A 16,348-nucleotide genomic window follows, 5' to 3' on the forward strand; every position below is an offset into this window, starting at 1 on the left:
CATTCATTATAATGGGGATCCTGTTTTCTGCAAGCAGTTCCGTGGTCGTCCTTGAACTTCCATGGTTCAATGAGAGGGTGGTGGCAGTCATTCCTCCCCTGCTCTTTCCCCATCTACCACAGAGACGACTGAGGGGCTCCCCCTTTCACTTTAAACATTATCTGATGGATTTTATGAACAGGGCAAATGTCAGTGGAGTGCTCAGATTAATCTCGGATGATCCTTTTATTATTTAACCTTTAACTAACTAGGCAAGTAAGTTAAGAACAAATTCTTATTTTCAATGAATATGTCCACAATATTACTGTATATATATATATACTTTTATATACTTGGGTGTCTGCTGCCTTTCCATGTAATGAGTCTGTATCTGTTTCACGCCAACACACACACACACACACACACACACACACACACACACACACACACACACACACACACAAACACACCCTGTTAAGCGAACTCTAGGTCAGTACTTCAGTCTGTCCACAGAGACGGTCCCTTAGCAACATACAATGCATTGAAGTTTTGTTTACTACTGAATAAGCTGTGTCCATATAAACCAGTGAGGCCAAAACTAAATGTGTAAACTGTGAACCACTATGTTCAAGCTGTTTGGTTTAACTAAGAAGAAAGTGCTACATACATTCCAGCAGGTTTTTGGATTCACACTCAACCCAATTCTGTGAACATGTCCCTGGGTAGAAGGATTCGTCACTTTCCACGCCCAGAATGGAAATCCAATAGTGAGGAATGCAGACAAACTGTGATTGCAGAGTGGAAGTGGAAGTGAACATTTGGAATACTAGAGGCTATGAAGGAGACTGGGAGAGCGGGAGCAGTGACACAAGGTTGTCAAGAATTGTTAGTAGCGGCACATGGCGATACAGTCATTAGTGCCAACAACACCAAGCACTCCTAGTTATCCTTTGTTATGAATTACAAGTAATTAAAGCAAAACCCTGATTTCCGTGTAAGTATGTCTCCGTGCTGCTTTTTAGATGAACTCTGAAAATGCCATCCGTTTTTAATGGGACTTTTTTCCCCCATTGAGTGAGCAGGAAGTGCTTCATGTGCAGATGGCGTAATGATGTAAAAATAACATATGTAGAAAAAACATATTTGAAACTAGGCCAACATGTTTGGCATGAAAAGATGTGAATTAATAGTATGTAATGCAGTTGTGGAAATGTCATACACCACCTAGTGGTATCACTTTGAGCAAGCCTATTGTACCCCCTCCCTCCCCCTTACTGTCCATCTAATTGTTTTCATTATGATCTTAAAGTCAAAACTGATCCTAGAACAGCATTCCTACTCTGAGACACTTTATGAATACAACATTACTAAAACATTTAGATTTGCTAATGCAGGACGGTATCTGGAATTAAAATAGGCCCTATATCCTTTAGCCCAGAAGAAAGCAAACTGAGTAGTTATTGTACAGTCGTGGCCAAAAGTTTTGAGAACGACACAAATATTAATTTTCACAAAGTCTGCTGCCTCAGTTTGTATGATGGCAATTTGCATATACTCCAGAATGTTATGAAGAGTGATCAGATGAATTGCAATTAATTTTAAAGTCCCTCTTTGCCATGCAAATGAACTGAATCCCCCCAAAACATTTCCACTGCATTTCAGCCCTGCCACAAAAGGACCAGCTGACATCATCTCAGTGATTCTCTCGTTAACACAAGGCTGGAGATCACTCTGTCATGTTGATTGAGTTTGAATAACAGACTGGAAGCTTCAAAAGGAGGGTGGTGCTTGGAATTATTGTTCTTCCTCTGTCATCCATGGTTACCTGCAAGGAAACACGTGCCGTCATTGCATTGCACAAAAAGGGCAAGGATATTGGCGCCAGTCAGATTGCACCAAAATCAACCATTTATCGGATCATCAAGAACTTCAAGGAGAGCGGTTCAATTTTTGTGAAGAAGGCTTCAGGGCTCCCAAGAAAGTCCAGCAAGCGCCATGACCGTCTCCTAAAGTTGATTCAGCTGCGGGATCTGTGCACCACCAGTACAGAGCTTGCTAAGGAATGGCAGCAGGCAGGTGTAAGTGCCTCTGAACGCACAGTGGGGCGCAGACTTTTGGAGGATGGCCTGGTGTCAAGAATGGCAGCAAAGAAGCCACTTCTCTCCATCTAAAACATCAGGGACAGACTGATATTCTGCAAAAGATACAGGGATTGGACTGCTGAGGACTGGGGTAAAGTCATTTTCTCTGAATCCCCTTTCCAATTGTTTAGGGCATCCGGAAAAAAAGCTTGTCCAGAGAAGACAAGGTGAGCGCTACTATCAGTCCTGTGTCATGCCAACAGTAAATCATCCTGAGACCATTCATGTGTGGGGTTGCTTCTCAGCCAAGGGAGTGGGCTCACTCACAATTTTACCTAAGTACACAGCAAAGAAATAAAGAATGGTACCAACACATCCTCCATGAGCAACCTCTCACAACCATCCAGGAACAGTTTGGTGATGAACAAAGTCTTTTCCAGCATTATGGAGCACCTTGCTATAAGGCAAAATTGGCTCGGGGAACAAAACATCAATATTTTTGGTCCATGGCCAGGAAACTACCCAGACCTTAATCCCATTGAGAACATGTGGTCAATCCTCAAGAGGTGGGTGAACAGATTAAAACCCACACACTCTGACAAACTCCAAGCATTGATTTTGCAAGAATGGGCTGCCATTAGTCAGGATGTGGCCCAGAAGTTAATTGACAGCATGCCAGGGCGGATTGCAGAGGTCTTGAAAATGAAGGGTCAACACTGCAAATATTGACTCTTTGCATCAACTTCATGTAAGTGTCAACAAAAGCCTTTGACACTTATGAAATGCTTGTAATTATACTTCAGTATTCCATAGTAACATCTGACAAAAATATCTAAAGACACTGAGGCAGCAGAATTTGTGAAAATTAATATTTGTGTCATTCTCAAAACTTTGGCCACGACTGTAGTCCTTTGTATTTAAAAACTCTTGCCAGATGAGTTATACTCGTGATATTCTCCATACTCATATGGACCCATGAATCCAGCAAAATTGCAGTGGGCTTTTCAATTTTATTAACCTTTATCTAAACAAAATCCTATTTCGATAATGAAGGAGCTGAGGGCTAATTCGATTTGGGTTATTTTGAGGAATTAATGTTGGGCAATAAACATTTATTACAATGAAAGAGTTGAGGTTTTAATAAGCCAGAGAAGCCCAGAGGATGTGCATGGTTAATTGTTATGTGGTAAATTGCATTGTTGTAGTGTTGCCGTACGATAATGACTGTGCGGAAGTGAATTGATGGTTTCCCCTAAAGGAAACCAAATTGCATTGTTGTAGTGTTGCCGTGCGATAATGACTGCAGAAGTAAACTGATGGTTTCCCCTAAAGTAAAGACGATTAGCTCAACAGAGGTTCCCTTGTTGTTAAACTGATTAAAATATGTTAAATTACCCCATTTGAAAAATGTGCAATGTTTTACACACTTGTAGAGACAATGTTTGAAAGTAATGATGGGGGGGGATATAGATACAGTTACCTATTTTCTGGATATTATTTCTGACCATATATCGTTTTGACAATATCGCAATATTATTTTTGCAATAGTTGGTTGTAGCTGCACCAAACTGATCAAAACTGATCAAAACTGATCAAAACTTGCTTTCTCATGGCTCTCTCTTGTTCAGACCCCTTGACTTTTTCCACGTTTTGTTACATTATAGCCTTATTCTAAAATGGATTCAATTGTTGCTTTTCCTCACCAATCTGCACACAATACCCCATAATGACAAAGCATAAAGAAATTCATTTAAAATTGAAATATAACATTTACGTAAGTGTTCAGACCCTTTACTCAGTACTTTGTTTAAGCACCTTTGGCTGCGATTACAGCCTCGAGTCTTCTTGGTTATGATGCTACAAGCTTGGAACACCTGTTTTTGAGGAGTTTCTCCTATTCTTCTCTGCAGATCATCTCAAGCTCTGCCAGGTTGGTTGGGGAGCGTTGCTTCACAGCCATTTTCAAGTCTCTCCAGAGATGTTCGATTGGGTTCAAGTCCGGGTTCTGGCTGGGCCAGTCAAGGACATTCAGAGACATGTCCTGAAGTTACTCCTGCATTGTCTTGCCTTTCTGGATAGGGCCTTCCTGTGGGAATGTGAACCTTCACCCCAGTCTGAGGTCCTGAGTGCTCTGGAGAAAGTTTTCATCAAGGATCTCTGAACTTTGCTCCGTTCATCTTTCCCTCGGTCATCTTCCATCTAAGAATAATGAAGGCCAATGTGTTCTTGGGGGACCTTCAATGCTGCAGACATTTTTTGGTACCCCTTCCTCAGACCTGTCCCTCGACAGAATCCTGTCTCGGAGCTCTACGGAAAATTCCTTTAACCTCATTGCTTAGTTTTTGCTCTGACATGCACTTTCAACTGTGGGACCTTTTATATATATATATAAAAGCCTCTATATATAGGTGTATGCCGGGACCTTTCCAAGAATTTCACTTTGTCATTATTGGGTATTGTGTGTAGATTGATGAGAATGTTTTATTTAATCGATTGTAGAATAATGCTCTGACGTAACAAAATATGAAAAAAGGGGTCTGAATATTTTCCGAATGCACTGTGTGGTGAGCAATATGTTTGGAACATCGAATTGCAGTAAAATCACAGTAATTAATCGCAGTACTTATCAAATAGTGAGAATCGCAATACACAGTTGAAGTCGGAAGTTTACGGACACCTTAGCCAAGTACATTTAAACTCAGTTTTTGACATTCTTGACATTTAATCCGAGTAACAAATCCCGGTCTTAGGTCAGTTAGGATCACCACTTTTATTTTAAGAATGTGAAATGTCAGAATAATAGTAGAGAGAATGATTCATTTAAGCTTTTATTTATTTTAAGTTTACGTACACTCAATTAGTATTTGGTAGCATTGCCTTTAAATTTTTAACTTGTGTCAAACATTTTGGGTAGCCTTCCACATGCGTCCCACAATAAGTTGGGTGACTTTTGTCCCATTCCTCCTGACAGAGCTGGTGTAATTGAGTCAGGTTTGTAGGCCTCCTTGCTCGCACACATTTTTTCAGTTCTGCCCACATATGTTCTATATGATTGAGGTCAGGGCTTTGTGATGGCCACTCCAATACCTTGACTTTGTTGTCCTTTAGCCATTTTGCCAAAACTTTGGAATTTTGCTTGGGGTCATTGTCCATTTGGAAGACCCATTTGCAACCAAGCTTTAACTTCCTGACTGATGTCTTGAGATGGTGCTTCAATACATCCACATAATTTTCCATGCCTCATGATGCCATCTACAGTAGTTTTGGAATTGTTAGTTAGATTACTTGTTGGTTATCACTGCATTGTCGGAACTAGAAGCACAAGCATTTCGCTACACTCGCATTAACATCTGCTAACCATGTGTATGTGACAAATACAATTTGATTTGATTTATTTTGTGAAGTGCACCAGTCCCTCCTGCAACAAAGCACCCGCACAACATGATGCTGCCACTCCCGTGCTTCACGGTTGGGATGGTGTTCTTTGACTCCCACTTTCCCCTCCAAACATAATGATGGTCATTATGGCCAAACAGTTCTATTTTTGTTTCATCACACCAGAGGATATTTCTCCAAAAAGTATGATCTTTGTCCCCATGTGCAGTTGCAAACCGTAGTCTGGCTTTATTATGGAGGTTTTGGACTAGTGGTTTCTTCCTTGCTGAGCGGCTTTTCAGGTTATGTTGATATAGCAGTCGTTGTACTGTGGATATAGATACTTTTTTACCTGTTTCCTCCAGCATCTTCACAAGGTCATTTGCTGTTGTTCAGGGATTGATTTGCACTTTTCGCACTGAAGTACGTTCATCTCTGAGATACAACACGTCTCCTTCCTGAGCGGTATGATGGCTGCGTGGTCCCATGCTGTTTATACTTGCGTACTATTGTTTGTACAGATGAACGTGGTACTTTCAGGCATTTGGAAATTGCTAACAATGATGAACCAGACTTGTGGAGGTCTACAATTATTTTCTGAGGTCTTGGCTGTTTTCCTTAGATTTTCCCATGATGTCAAGCAAAGAGGCACTGAGTTTGAAGGTAGGCCTTGAAATACATCCACAGATACAACGCCAATTGACTGAAATGATGTCAATTAGCCTATAAGAAGCTTCTAAAGCCATGACATAATTTTATGTAATTTTCCAAGCTGTTTAAAGGCACAGTCAACTTAGTTAATATAAACTTCTGACCCACTGGAATTGTGATACATTGAAATTTAAGTGAAATAATATGTTTGTAAACAATTGTTGAAAAAATGACTTATGTCATGCACAAAGTAGATGTCCTAACTGACTTGCCAAAACTATAGTTTGTTAACAAGAAATGTGTGGAGTGGTTGAAAAACAAGTTTTAATGACTCCAACCTAAGTGTATGTAAACTTCCGACTTCAACTGTATCTCGTATCGGCACCAAAATATCGGGATAATATCATATCCTTGTCTATTTAGTGAGCCATAAACTAGGAGTTAGGTTGGCGTTAAGATTGAGACTACAACCTTATTAGCTATTGCTTCTTAATTTGAGTAATAATGTTTAGCCTAATCAACGTATCTTTGTGATTATCCACAGTCACATGTTTAGTGGTCATTATCTGTCAGTAAAGCTAACCATTGTAGTTAACAGCACAACAGTTCTTCTGACAATGCTTTGGCCCTGTTTTATTGTATTGAAAACCATTAGCTTCGCTCAAGGCTGCAGCTCCTCTTCCTGGGGTCCAACAAAATTAATGCCATTATGCAATTATTTTTTTTATTTTAAATATTACAATACATTCAAAACCGATTTCCCCACATGTTATGTTTGTGTCCTCATGCCTCTACTCTACTACCACATATCTACAACACCAAATCCTTGTGTACGTGTGTGTATGTACTGCATATTTAATCGTGTGTGTATCCATATGTCTGTGCCTATGTTTGTGTTGCTTCACAGTCCCCACTGTTCCATAAGGTGTATTTTTATATTTTTTACATACAATTTTACTGCTTGCATGATTTACTTAATATGAAATAGAGTTTGATGTTGTTATAGCACTATGTAGTACTGTGCTCCTCCCATGTTCTGGACTTGGGGACTGTGAAGAAACCTCTGGTGGCATGTCTTGTTGGGTATACATGGGTTTCCTAGCTGTGTGCCAGTTCAAACAGACAGCTCGGTGCATTCAACATGTCAATTCCTCTCACAAATACAAGTAGTGGTGAAGTCAATCTCTCCTCCACTTTGATCCAGGAGAGACTGACATGCATATTATTAATGTTAGCTCTCTGTGTACATCCAAGGGCCAGCCGTGCTGCCCTGTTCTGAGCCAATTGCAATTTTCCTAAGTCCTTCTTTGTGACACCTGACCATACGACTGAAACAGTAGTCCAGGTGCGACAAAACTAGGGCCTGTAGGACCGGCCTTGTTGATAGTGCTGTTAAGGGGAGTAGCACCTTTTTATGGACAGACTTCTCCTAATTTTAGCTACTGTTGTATCAATATGTTTTGACCAGTTTTTAATCCAGGTTTACTCCAAGCAGTTTAGTCACCTGAACTTGCTCAATTTCCACACTATTCATTACAATATTTAGTTAAGGTTTAGGGTTTAGTGAATGATTTGTCCCAAATACAATGCTTTTAGTTTTGGAAATATTTAGGACTAACTTATTTCTCGCCACCCATTATGAAACTAACTGAAGCACTTTGTTAAGTGTTGCAGTCATTTCCGTAGCTGTAGTACCCGACGTTTATAGTGTTTAGTCATCCGCATACATAGACACACTGGCTTTACTCAAAGCCAGTAGCATGTTGTTGGTAAACATTGAAAAATTAAGGGTCCTAGACCGCTACCCTGAGAAATTCCTGATTCTATCCGGATTATGTTGGAGAGGGTTCCATTAATTAACACCCTCCATGTTCGGTTAGACAGGTAACTCTTTATCCACAATATAGCAGGGGGTGTAAAGCCAAAACACAAGTTTTTCCAGCAGCAGACTATGATCGATAATGTCAAAAGCCGCACTGAAGTCTAACAGAATAGCCCCACAATCGTTTTATTATCAATTTCTCTCAACCTGTCATCAGTCATTTGTGTAAGTGCTGTGCTTGTTGAATGTCCTTCCCTATAAGCATGCTGAAAGTCTGTTGTCTATTTGTTTACTGTAAAATAGCATATAGGGAAGGTCAAGTCATGCGTCCTCCGAAACATGACCCACCAAACTGCGCTTCTTAACACCCGTCCGCTTAACCCGGAAGCCAGCTGCACCAATGTGTCAGAGGAAATACCATTCAATTGACGACCAAAGTCAGCCTGCAAACACGCAGCAGGCCACAAGGAGTCGCTAGTGCGCGATGAGCCAAGTAAATCCCCCCATACATACCCTCCCCTAATCCGGGTGATGCTGGGCCAATTGTGTGCTGCCCTATGGGACTCCCAGTCACGGCCGGTTGTGACACAGCCTGGGATCAAACTTACAGCGCTGCACCACTCGGGAGGCCGGCTTTACTATTCTTAGGTAGCAGAGTTACTTTTGCTTCCCTCCAGGCCTTAGAGCTCACACATTCTAGTAGGCTTCAATTGAAGATATGGCAAATTGGAGTGGCAATATCGTCCGCTATTATCTTCAGTAATTTTCCATCCAAGTTGTCAGACCCCGGTGGCTTGTCGTTGATAGACAACAGTATTCTTTTCACATCTTCCACACTCACTTTTTGGAATTCTAAATGACAATGCTTGTCTTTTATAATTTGGTCAGATATACTTGGATGTGTAAAGTCAGCGTTTTTGCTGGCATGACCCTGTTGGCATCACCTGAGCAATACAGTCGAGACATTGCTCTCTGTCACGTAACCTTTTGGAGCAGTGATAGTATGCAGGTATCATCTTGACAAGGCTGCCTCGAAGGAGTAATTAAATAACACTTTCACATAGTCCATAGGGACGAGAACTAGATTCATAGATAGAGGCTCTATCCCTGACAGAAAACACCTACCAACTGTTGATTCGTAGAAGTAATAGATATGGCAGTTTGAGCATCTCCTAGCTGCAGTCTTTAGCCTCAGGGAGCTATGGGGCTAACGGCTCAAGGAGTTGCAGTGTAAAGCCGTTGAGAGCGATAGCCTGAGATTAACCGAGGAGAGAACCCCCTCGGCAGGAGGTCCGCTTTATGGCCACAACACCCCACGTTCCCCGATCGTTAGCGCTTCACAGCCCCCACAGCATAGCGCCACAGCATATGGTGTTGTGTTGTTTCCTGCTTCCTGTGTCAGTGTGTGACTGAGGCTTCTTTACAAACGGCCGTCCGCAGCAAAGCCACAGGCCATTGGCAATGTATGCCTTGTGTCTGGAAAGGAAACAAACATCTGTTTTGGGAGTTTTTTTGTCGGGTACCTACAGTTGAAGTCGGAAGTTTACATACATTCAGGTTGGAGTCATTAAAACTTGTTTTTCAACCAATCCACAAATGTCTGGTTAACAAACTATAGTTTTGGCAAGTCGGTGAGGACACAAATTTCATTATGGGCCCTAAAGCACGGAAATAGTGTCTACTCCTTGTATACTTCGTATTTTGGCGAATGTAGTACGACATCCGGGAACTTTTGGCATACTCACTATATCCATACTATATCCATATCCATACATGTCCAATAAGCATACTACATACTCAATTTACATCACCAGTAGCACGGTTAGTGCAGTTAGTATGAGTATTCGAACACAGCTCTTGAGTTTGAGAACATTTTTTAAAGTTATTGAACTACAGTAGGTGAAGTGGATTTATAACCGGTAATGGAATTACGGTAACAGAATTACATCATGGGTCCCTGATCTGTACTATGCTTAATTATGAATATTCATATCATTCTCTTTATGGTGTTTGTATCCTGAATAGGAACACAAAGGTTAAAATAGGCAATAACCTTATTTAGCATATTTAGTTAATTCTACACAATAGCTATTATACTAATGAGCTCCTTCCCTAAACAAGGCCACATTTGGTTGGTCTGGACCAGACCAGGCTGAACCAATGTTTATGTTTCCCAAATTTGGACATGACAGCACAATAGAGCACAGTAGAGTAGCGTACAGCAGAGCAGATCAGAGTACAGTAAAGTAAATATGTACAGTACAATACAGTACATTATATTGTACTCTAGTGTACTGTACTGCACTCTACTTTTCTTTACTTTACTTTACTGTCCAAATTTGTGAAACATACAGTACCAGTCAAAAGTTTCGACAAACCTACTCATTCAAGGGTTTTTCTTTATTTTTACTATTTAAAAATGAAGTAAAGACTTCAAAACTATGAAATAACATATGGAATCATGTAGTAACCAAAAAAGTGTTCAACAAATCAAATATTTCATATTTGAGATTCTTCAAAGTAGCCACCCTTTCTTTGCCTTGATGGCAGCTTTGCATACTTTTGGCATTGGTGTTATTCATAGGTGTGGTTATTCATGGGTTCATTCATATGGGTTCGTCTGAGGCTTTATGACATTTCTGTCACGTTTGCATGCATGTCCATCTGTTACTGTGTGTTGTGACATTTTGGATATTCTCCTTCACATGCACACCATGGGGCTGTCATTTTCAGTTGGATCTTATTTTTCACAATGTGCCTTCCCTTCAACAGAACATACACATAAAAACATTGGCTGACGACATGGTAAGGCGTCCTGTTTCCATTTCTTTGTGTATTTTGTTTCACATCATCATCATCTTCTCTTTGTGTCATGGCTGCACAGGATGTTGAACTGAAATCTGTGGATGGATCAATGAAACAAGAGTGACACGGTGCCCTCTGTTAACCAAGTATGGTTCCTGTATTACTGTCATTACAGTATTTTATGGTTATTTAATGTGGCCAAATGATCACTTAATTTAATATGATTTCTTTTTATGAATGCCTAGCCTAATCAGTCAAATATCAGCCCAACAGTATCCAACAGGCTTATATATTGTATTTGTTATTATTCCTCTTAATAATTCATTAAAAAAAGAACAAGTACACTCTATTTGGGTCAAACACTGGTGCTGTTTCAATGGATTGTATTACATGTAGATTCTACAATCATGTTGAACATCATTGGTTTGTCTTTCACTGGTCCGTCCACAATGATTTCAGTGTAGATTCAGGTGTGCTATCATTAATAAAATGTCGTATTAATTGATTTGTCTTACTCTTTTTCATATGTGTGTTCATTCATTCATTTCACACAAGCATGACCCCTAAACCCATATAGCTAATACCACTGACGACTAACTAACAGCGACTGGTGCATGGACTTACCCTCTTCTGACTGTGTACCAAAGGCGTGTGCTGCTGGCGGTATATCGTTTGAGCTTGGTCTGTCTTCTGTCGTCGGCCCTGAATACATATGAGGTGCGCTTGATTTAACGCTTGCAGTTTGCACTTTTGTGACGATTCCATTTGTCCCATTGCCCCCTGCAAACTAAATCAAGCACATCTCAGGTGAATGTATTTCTACTTATGCGATTGACATTTGTTCTTAATTCCTCGGTGTAGCTAGAATAGCTGAGTACTGTCTGTGAGGAGAGTATCTTTCTGAGGCATATGTACTTAAGTTATACAGACTCCCATACCAGTCTGTGATTTTGAACAATCCTAATCTACAGGGTTAATGGTAAGTGTGAAGGTAAGTAAAATCGATGACGTCGCTGTATTTAACAGTGCACCATTTTATTATGTACTATGTTTTCATTCAGATACACATGAACTGTACAGATTAATACATCAAAGTTTGAAATAGAGAAAGCAATGTTACACCCCTTGTTAAAGCACATTATCATTTAATCTAACATCATTTTTTTAAACGACACAACAGAAGATGAGCACACGTTATCAGTCCGCCCCTTGTCACAGGCAAAACGCTTTACTTTAGCTGGCCTGTGGTACCATCCCAACCAGCTGATGCCTGTTTAAAGGTTGGGAAGGAGCTTGAAAGACATGGCAGGCATATGACAGTATCACTCAACTCTACAGTATGTAAGCATTCAGAAAGCCTGAAGCCTAGCTAAATATTCCTAGTTAAATACTGTATGTCGTAACACTTACCATACACACTTTGGTAATGCCACCCTCTCTTTCCCCTTCAGCGTGACCGGATCACCAGTTTCCGGAAGACTGGGAATAAGAAGGACAAGCCCCTGATCCAGCACTCCACAGACCCCATGTCCATTCAGGTAGAGATGCCCATGCCCCAGCCTCTCTTCGACGACCGCTCCATGAACCTCTCCGAGAAGGAGATCAACGCCCTCTTTGAGAAGATGATGGTAAGTCCGATACTGTAACTCTCCTTTTGAACCAAGTGTATATAGCCACCATTATCCACAGTGCTCCCCTCTAAGAATGAATGTAGAGTCCCTGTTTTCAGTACAGTATTTCCCTGACTGATCTCTCTTGTCTTTCTGCAGCAGACATATAGTGAGCAATGTGTTTGGAACGTCAAATTGCAATAAAATTGCGGTATCTAATCGCAATACCTACAGAATCGTGAGAATTAAAATCCATATTACAATCCGTATTGGTATTGTGAGGTCCCTGGCAGTGTACACTGAGTTTACAAAACATTAAGGACACCTTCCTAATATCGAGTTGCACATCAGAACATGGACTCTACAAGGTGTCGAGAGCGTTCCACAGGGACGCTGGCCCTGATTGACTCCAATTCTTCCCACAGTTGTGTCAAATTGGCTGGATTAGCCTTTGGGTAGTGGATCATTCTTCATACACACCGGAAACTGTTAAGCAAAAACCTAGCAGTGTTGCAGTTATTGACACGAACCGGTGTGCCTGGCACCTACTGCCATACCAAGTTCAAAGGCACTTAAATCTTTTGTCTTGCCCATTCACCCTCTGAATGGAACACATGCACAATCCATGTCTCAATTGTCTCGAGGTTTAAAAATCCTTCTTTAAATCGGTTTCCTCCCCTTCATCTATACTGATTGAAGTGGATTTAACAAGTGACATAAAAAAGGGATCATGGCTTTCACCTGGATTCATCTGGTCTGTCTATGTCATGTTCATAATGTTTTGTACACTCAATGTATATGTACTATGGGATTACACCTTCAACCACTACTTGTCTTGAACCATAGAGATGTAATGGGTAGAATGGACATGGTTACTGCTTCTATGTCTGAAACTCACCGTGGGTCCTTTTTAGTACGAGCTACCGATCGCATTGTTATTTTACTGTTCACCAGAGAGTCTGATCTTTAGGTGGATCTCTGTCTCCACTGGTTGTCATAATAATGATATCAGTAGATGTGATGTGTTGACAGCTTGCCAGTGGCACATTCTTTTCTATTGCCCTCTATATTTACATCATGTTAATGTGGGTGCTTATGTGTCTCATACTATGCGCCACTCTTCTCTTCTTCGTAATCTGCAGGCAGGGAGCTCTGCTCAGGCTAAGCCTCTGCTGAACAGTACTTACCTGGTTCGCTGCGCAGAGCCATGTCACAGCTCTAAAATCACGCTGACGCTCAGCATAGAGAGCACATAGATCAAAGAGAGAGACAGGAGTGAGTGTATCAGCGTAACCCCGTCGTGACTTCTCACTTAACTCGGTAACTCAAGTTCACTTGACTCAGCCCTCGTTCAAACAGGGAGCTCCAGAGTGATCCATCAGAGAGCTACAGAGCTCCAACAGAGAGCTCCATCAGAGAGCCACAGAGTGCTCCATCAGAGAGCCACAGAGAGCTCCATCAGAGAGCCACAGAGAGCTCCATCAGAGAGCCACAGAGTGCTCCATCAGAGAGCCACAGAGTGCTCCATCAGAGAGCCACAGAGTGCTCCATCAGAGAGCCACAGAGTGCTCCATCAGAGAGCCACAGAGTGCTCCATCAGAGAGCCACAGAGTGCTCCATCAGAGAGCCACAGAGTGCTCCATCAGAGAGCCACAGAGTGCTCCATCAGAGAGCCACAGAGTGCTCCATCAGAGAGCCACAGAGTGCTCCATCAGAGAGCCACAGAGTGCTCCATCAGAGAGCCACGGAGTGCTCCATCAGAGAGCCACGGAGTGCTCCATCAGAGAGCCACGGAGTGCTCCATCAGAGAGCCACGGAGTGCTCCATCAGAGAGCCACGGAGTGCTCCATCAGAGAGCCACGGAGTGCTCCATCAGAGAGCCCATCGGAGTGCTCCATCAGAGAGCCACGGAGTGCTCCATCAGAGAGCCACGGAGTGCTCCATCAGAGAGCCACGGAGTGCTCCATCAGAAAGCCACGGAGTGCTCCATCAGAGAGCCACGGAGTGCTCCATCAGAGAGCCACGGAGTGCTCCATCAGAGAGCCACGGAGTGCTCCATCAGAGAGCCACGGAGTGCTCCATCTGAGAGCTAAAGAGAGCTCCATCTGAGAGCTAAGGAGAGCTCCATCAGAGAGCCACGGAGAGCTCCATCAGAGAGCCACGGAGAGCTCCATCAGAGAGCCACGGAGAGCTCCATCAGAGAGCCACGGAGAGCTCCATCAGAGAGCCACGGAGTGCTCCATCAGAGAGCCACAGAGTGCTCCATCAGAGAGCCACAGAGAGCTCCATCAGAGAGCCACAGAGAGCTCCATCAGAGAGCCACAGAGAGCTCCATCAGAGAGCCACAGAGAGCTCCATCAGAGAGCCACAGAGAGCTCCATCAGAGAGCCACAGAGAGCTCCATCAGAGAGCCACAGAGAGCTCCATCAGAGAGCCACAGAGTGCTCGATCAGAGCTACAGAGTGCTCGATCAGAGCTACAGAGTGCTCGATCAGAGCTACAGAGAGCTCCATCAGAGAGTTACAGAGAGCTCCATCAGAGAGTTACAGAGAGCTCCATCAGAGAGCTCCATCTGAGAGCTACAGAGTGCTCCATCAGAGAGCCACAGAGTGCTCCATCAGAGAGCCTCAGAGTGCTCGATCAGAGCTACAGAGTGCTCGATCAGAGCTACAGAGTGCTCGATCAGAGCTACAGAGTGCTCTATCAGAGCTACAGAGTGCTCTATCAGAGCTACAGAGTGCTCTATCAGAGCTACAGAGAGCTCCATCAGAGAGTTACAGAGAGCTCCGTCAGAGAGTTACAGAGAGCTCCATCAGAGAGTTACAGAGAGCTCCATCAGAGAGTTACAGAGAGCTCCATCAGAGAGCTACAGAGGGCTCCATCAGAGAGCTACAGAGAGCTCCATCAGAGATCTACAGAGAGTTCCTACAGAGAGCTCATCAGAGCTACAGAGAGCTTGCCTGGCTACCCAGACTCCTTGCTCCGGCCAAACGCTACGCCACACCCACAGATTTTAGTTTAGTTTCCTCAATGAGTGTGGACCTGAGTACCTCTCCGACCCTTCACCGAATTTGAACACATCTTATTGGTCTATAAACCTATGGGTAAATGCATTGATATTGCTACCAAAATATTTTTTACATTAGAGGAGTAACAAGATGACTGCACGGTGGCCTCATTACAGCGATCCCATGTCTGTCATCCAAGGTTTATACACATCACTGGTAACTACTAGACAACCATAAAATAGCGAGGGTGATACAAAGAGTTTGGTTACTTTAATTACAGTGTTACTCATAGCTCTCTCCTGTTACCAGTAAAGATTCACTATAAATGCCTGTCTTCGACCCTGTGATATTCAATAGAAAATGGTGTAACACTCATATGGCTTTAACATGATGTTCGAGCTCCTCCCTTTGTGTTATGAATTATAAGAGTGTGCGTATCTAGCATAGTGTGATAATAAACCGTGAATTTGCATCAGTTCAACCTGTTGTCGTGTGTCTTCCACGTCTCTGTTGAGTGTGAGTAGCAGTTTATATCCAGGTAAGAAGAAGTCGAGCCTTTAGCTTGCCAGCCCAGCAGTCTGTGAATCTTCGTCACTGAGAAGAGAAGATTACTCCACAAATAACAACTAACAGCCTACATTATAAGACGATACTTGAATTTGAAATAATTGTAGCTTCTGATCACTTTGCAGTTACATGTAATTATGCATGGCATGCAACGTACATGGTGTCCTGTCCTTGCTAGTTGTGAGGCAAGGGGGGTTGTGGTCCCACAGACACATGTGACATGGTTTTAGTAGGAGATGATGGGTTGACCAATGAGCATTCCCATGGAACTCTCTGTTCAAAGCTCAATATTGACCCCTTGTGGGGTTTTGCTTGACTTGATGAAAGGAGAGGGAAAAATAATGCATGACCTAACCCCCCCATCTTTACGCTTTGTTCGCCTTGTTTTTAGACTCAAGGCGAGCCCCAAGTACTAGGTAGTCTGACTAGTCTTGCTTGCCAGACTCATAA

General features: G+C 42.4%; 1 protein-coding gene across 1 annotated transcript in view; it reads left to right on the forward strand.

Moving 5' to 3' along the window:
* LOC124011136 (protein diaphanous homolog 2-like) overlaps positions 1-16,348 on the forward strand; it is a 610,415-nt gene that overhangs the window by 12,804 nt on the left and 581,263 nt on the right. The window contains 2 exon segments of the mRNA XM_046324198.1: positions 10,681-10,713; positions 12,165-12,341. Coding sequence (XP_046180154.1) covers positions 10,681-10,713; positions 12,165-12,341 — 210 coding nt within the window.

Source organism: Oncorhynchus gorbuscha, linkage group LG23 (genome assembly GCF_021184085.1).
Source record: "Oncorhynchus gorbuscha isolate QuinsamMale2020 ecotype Even-year linkage group LG23, OgorEven_v1.0, whole genome shotgun sequence".
Classification (NCBI taxonomy): Eukaryota; Metazoa; Chordata; class Actinopteri; order Salmoniformes; family Salmonidae; genus Oncorhynchus; species Oncorhynchus gorbuscha.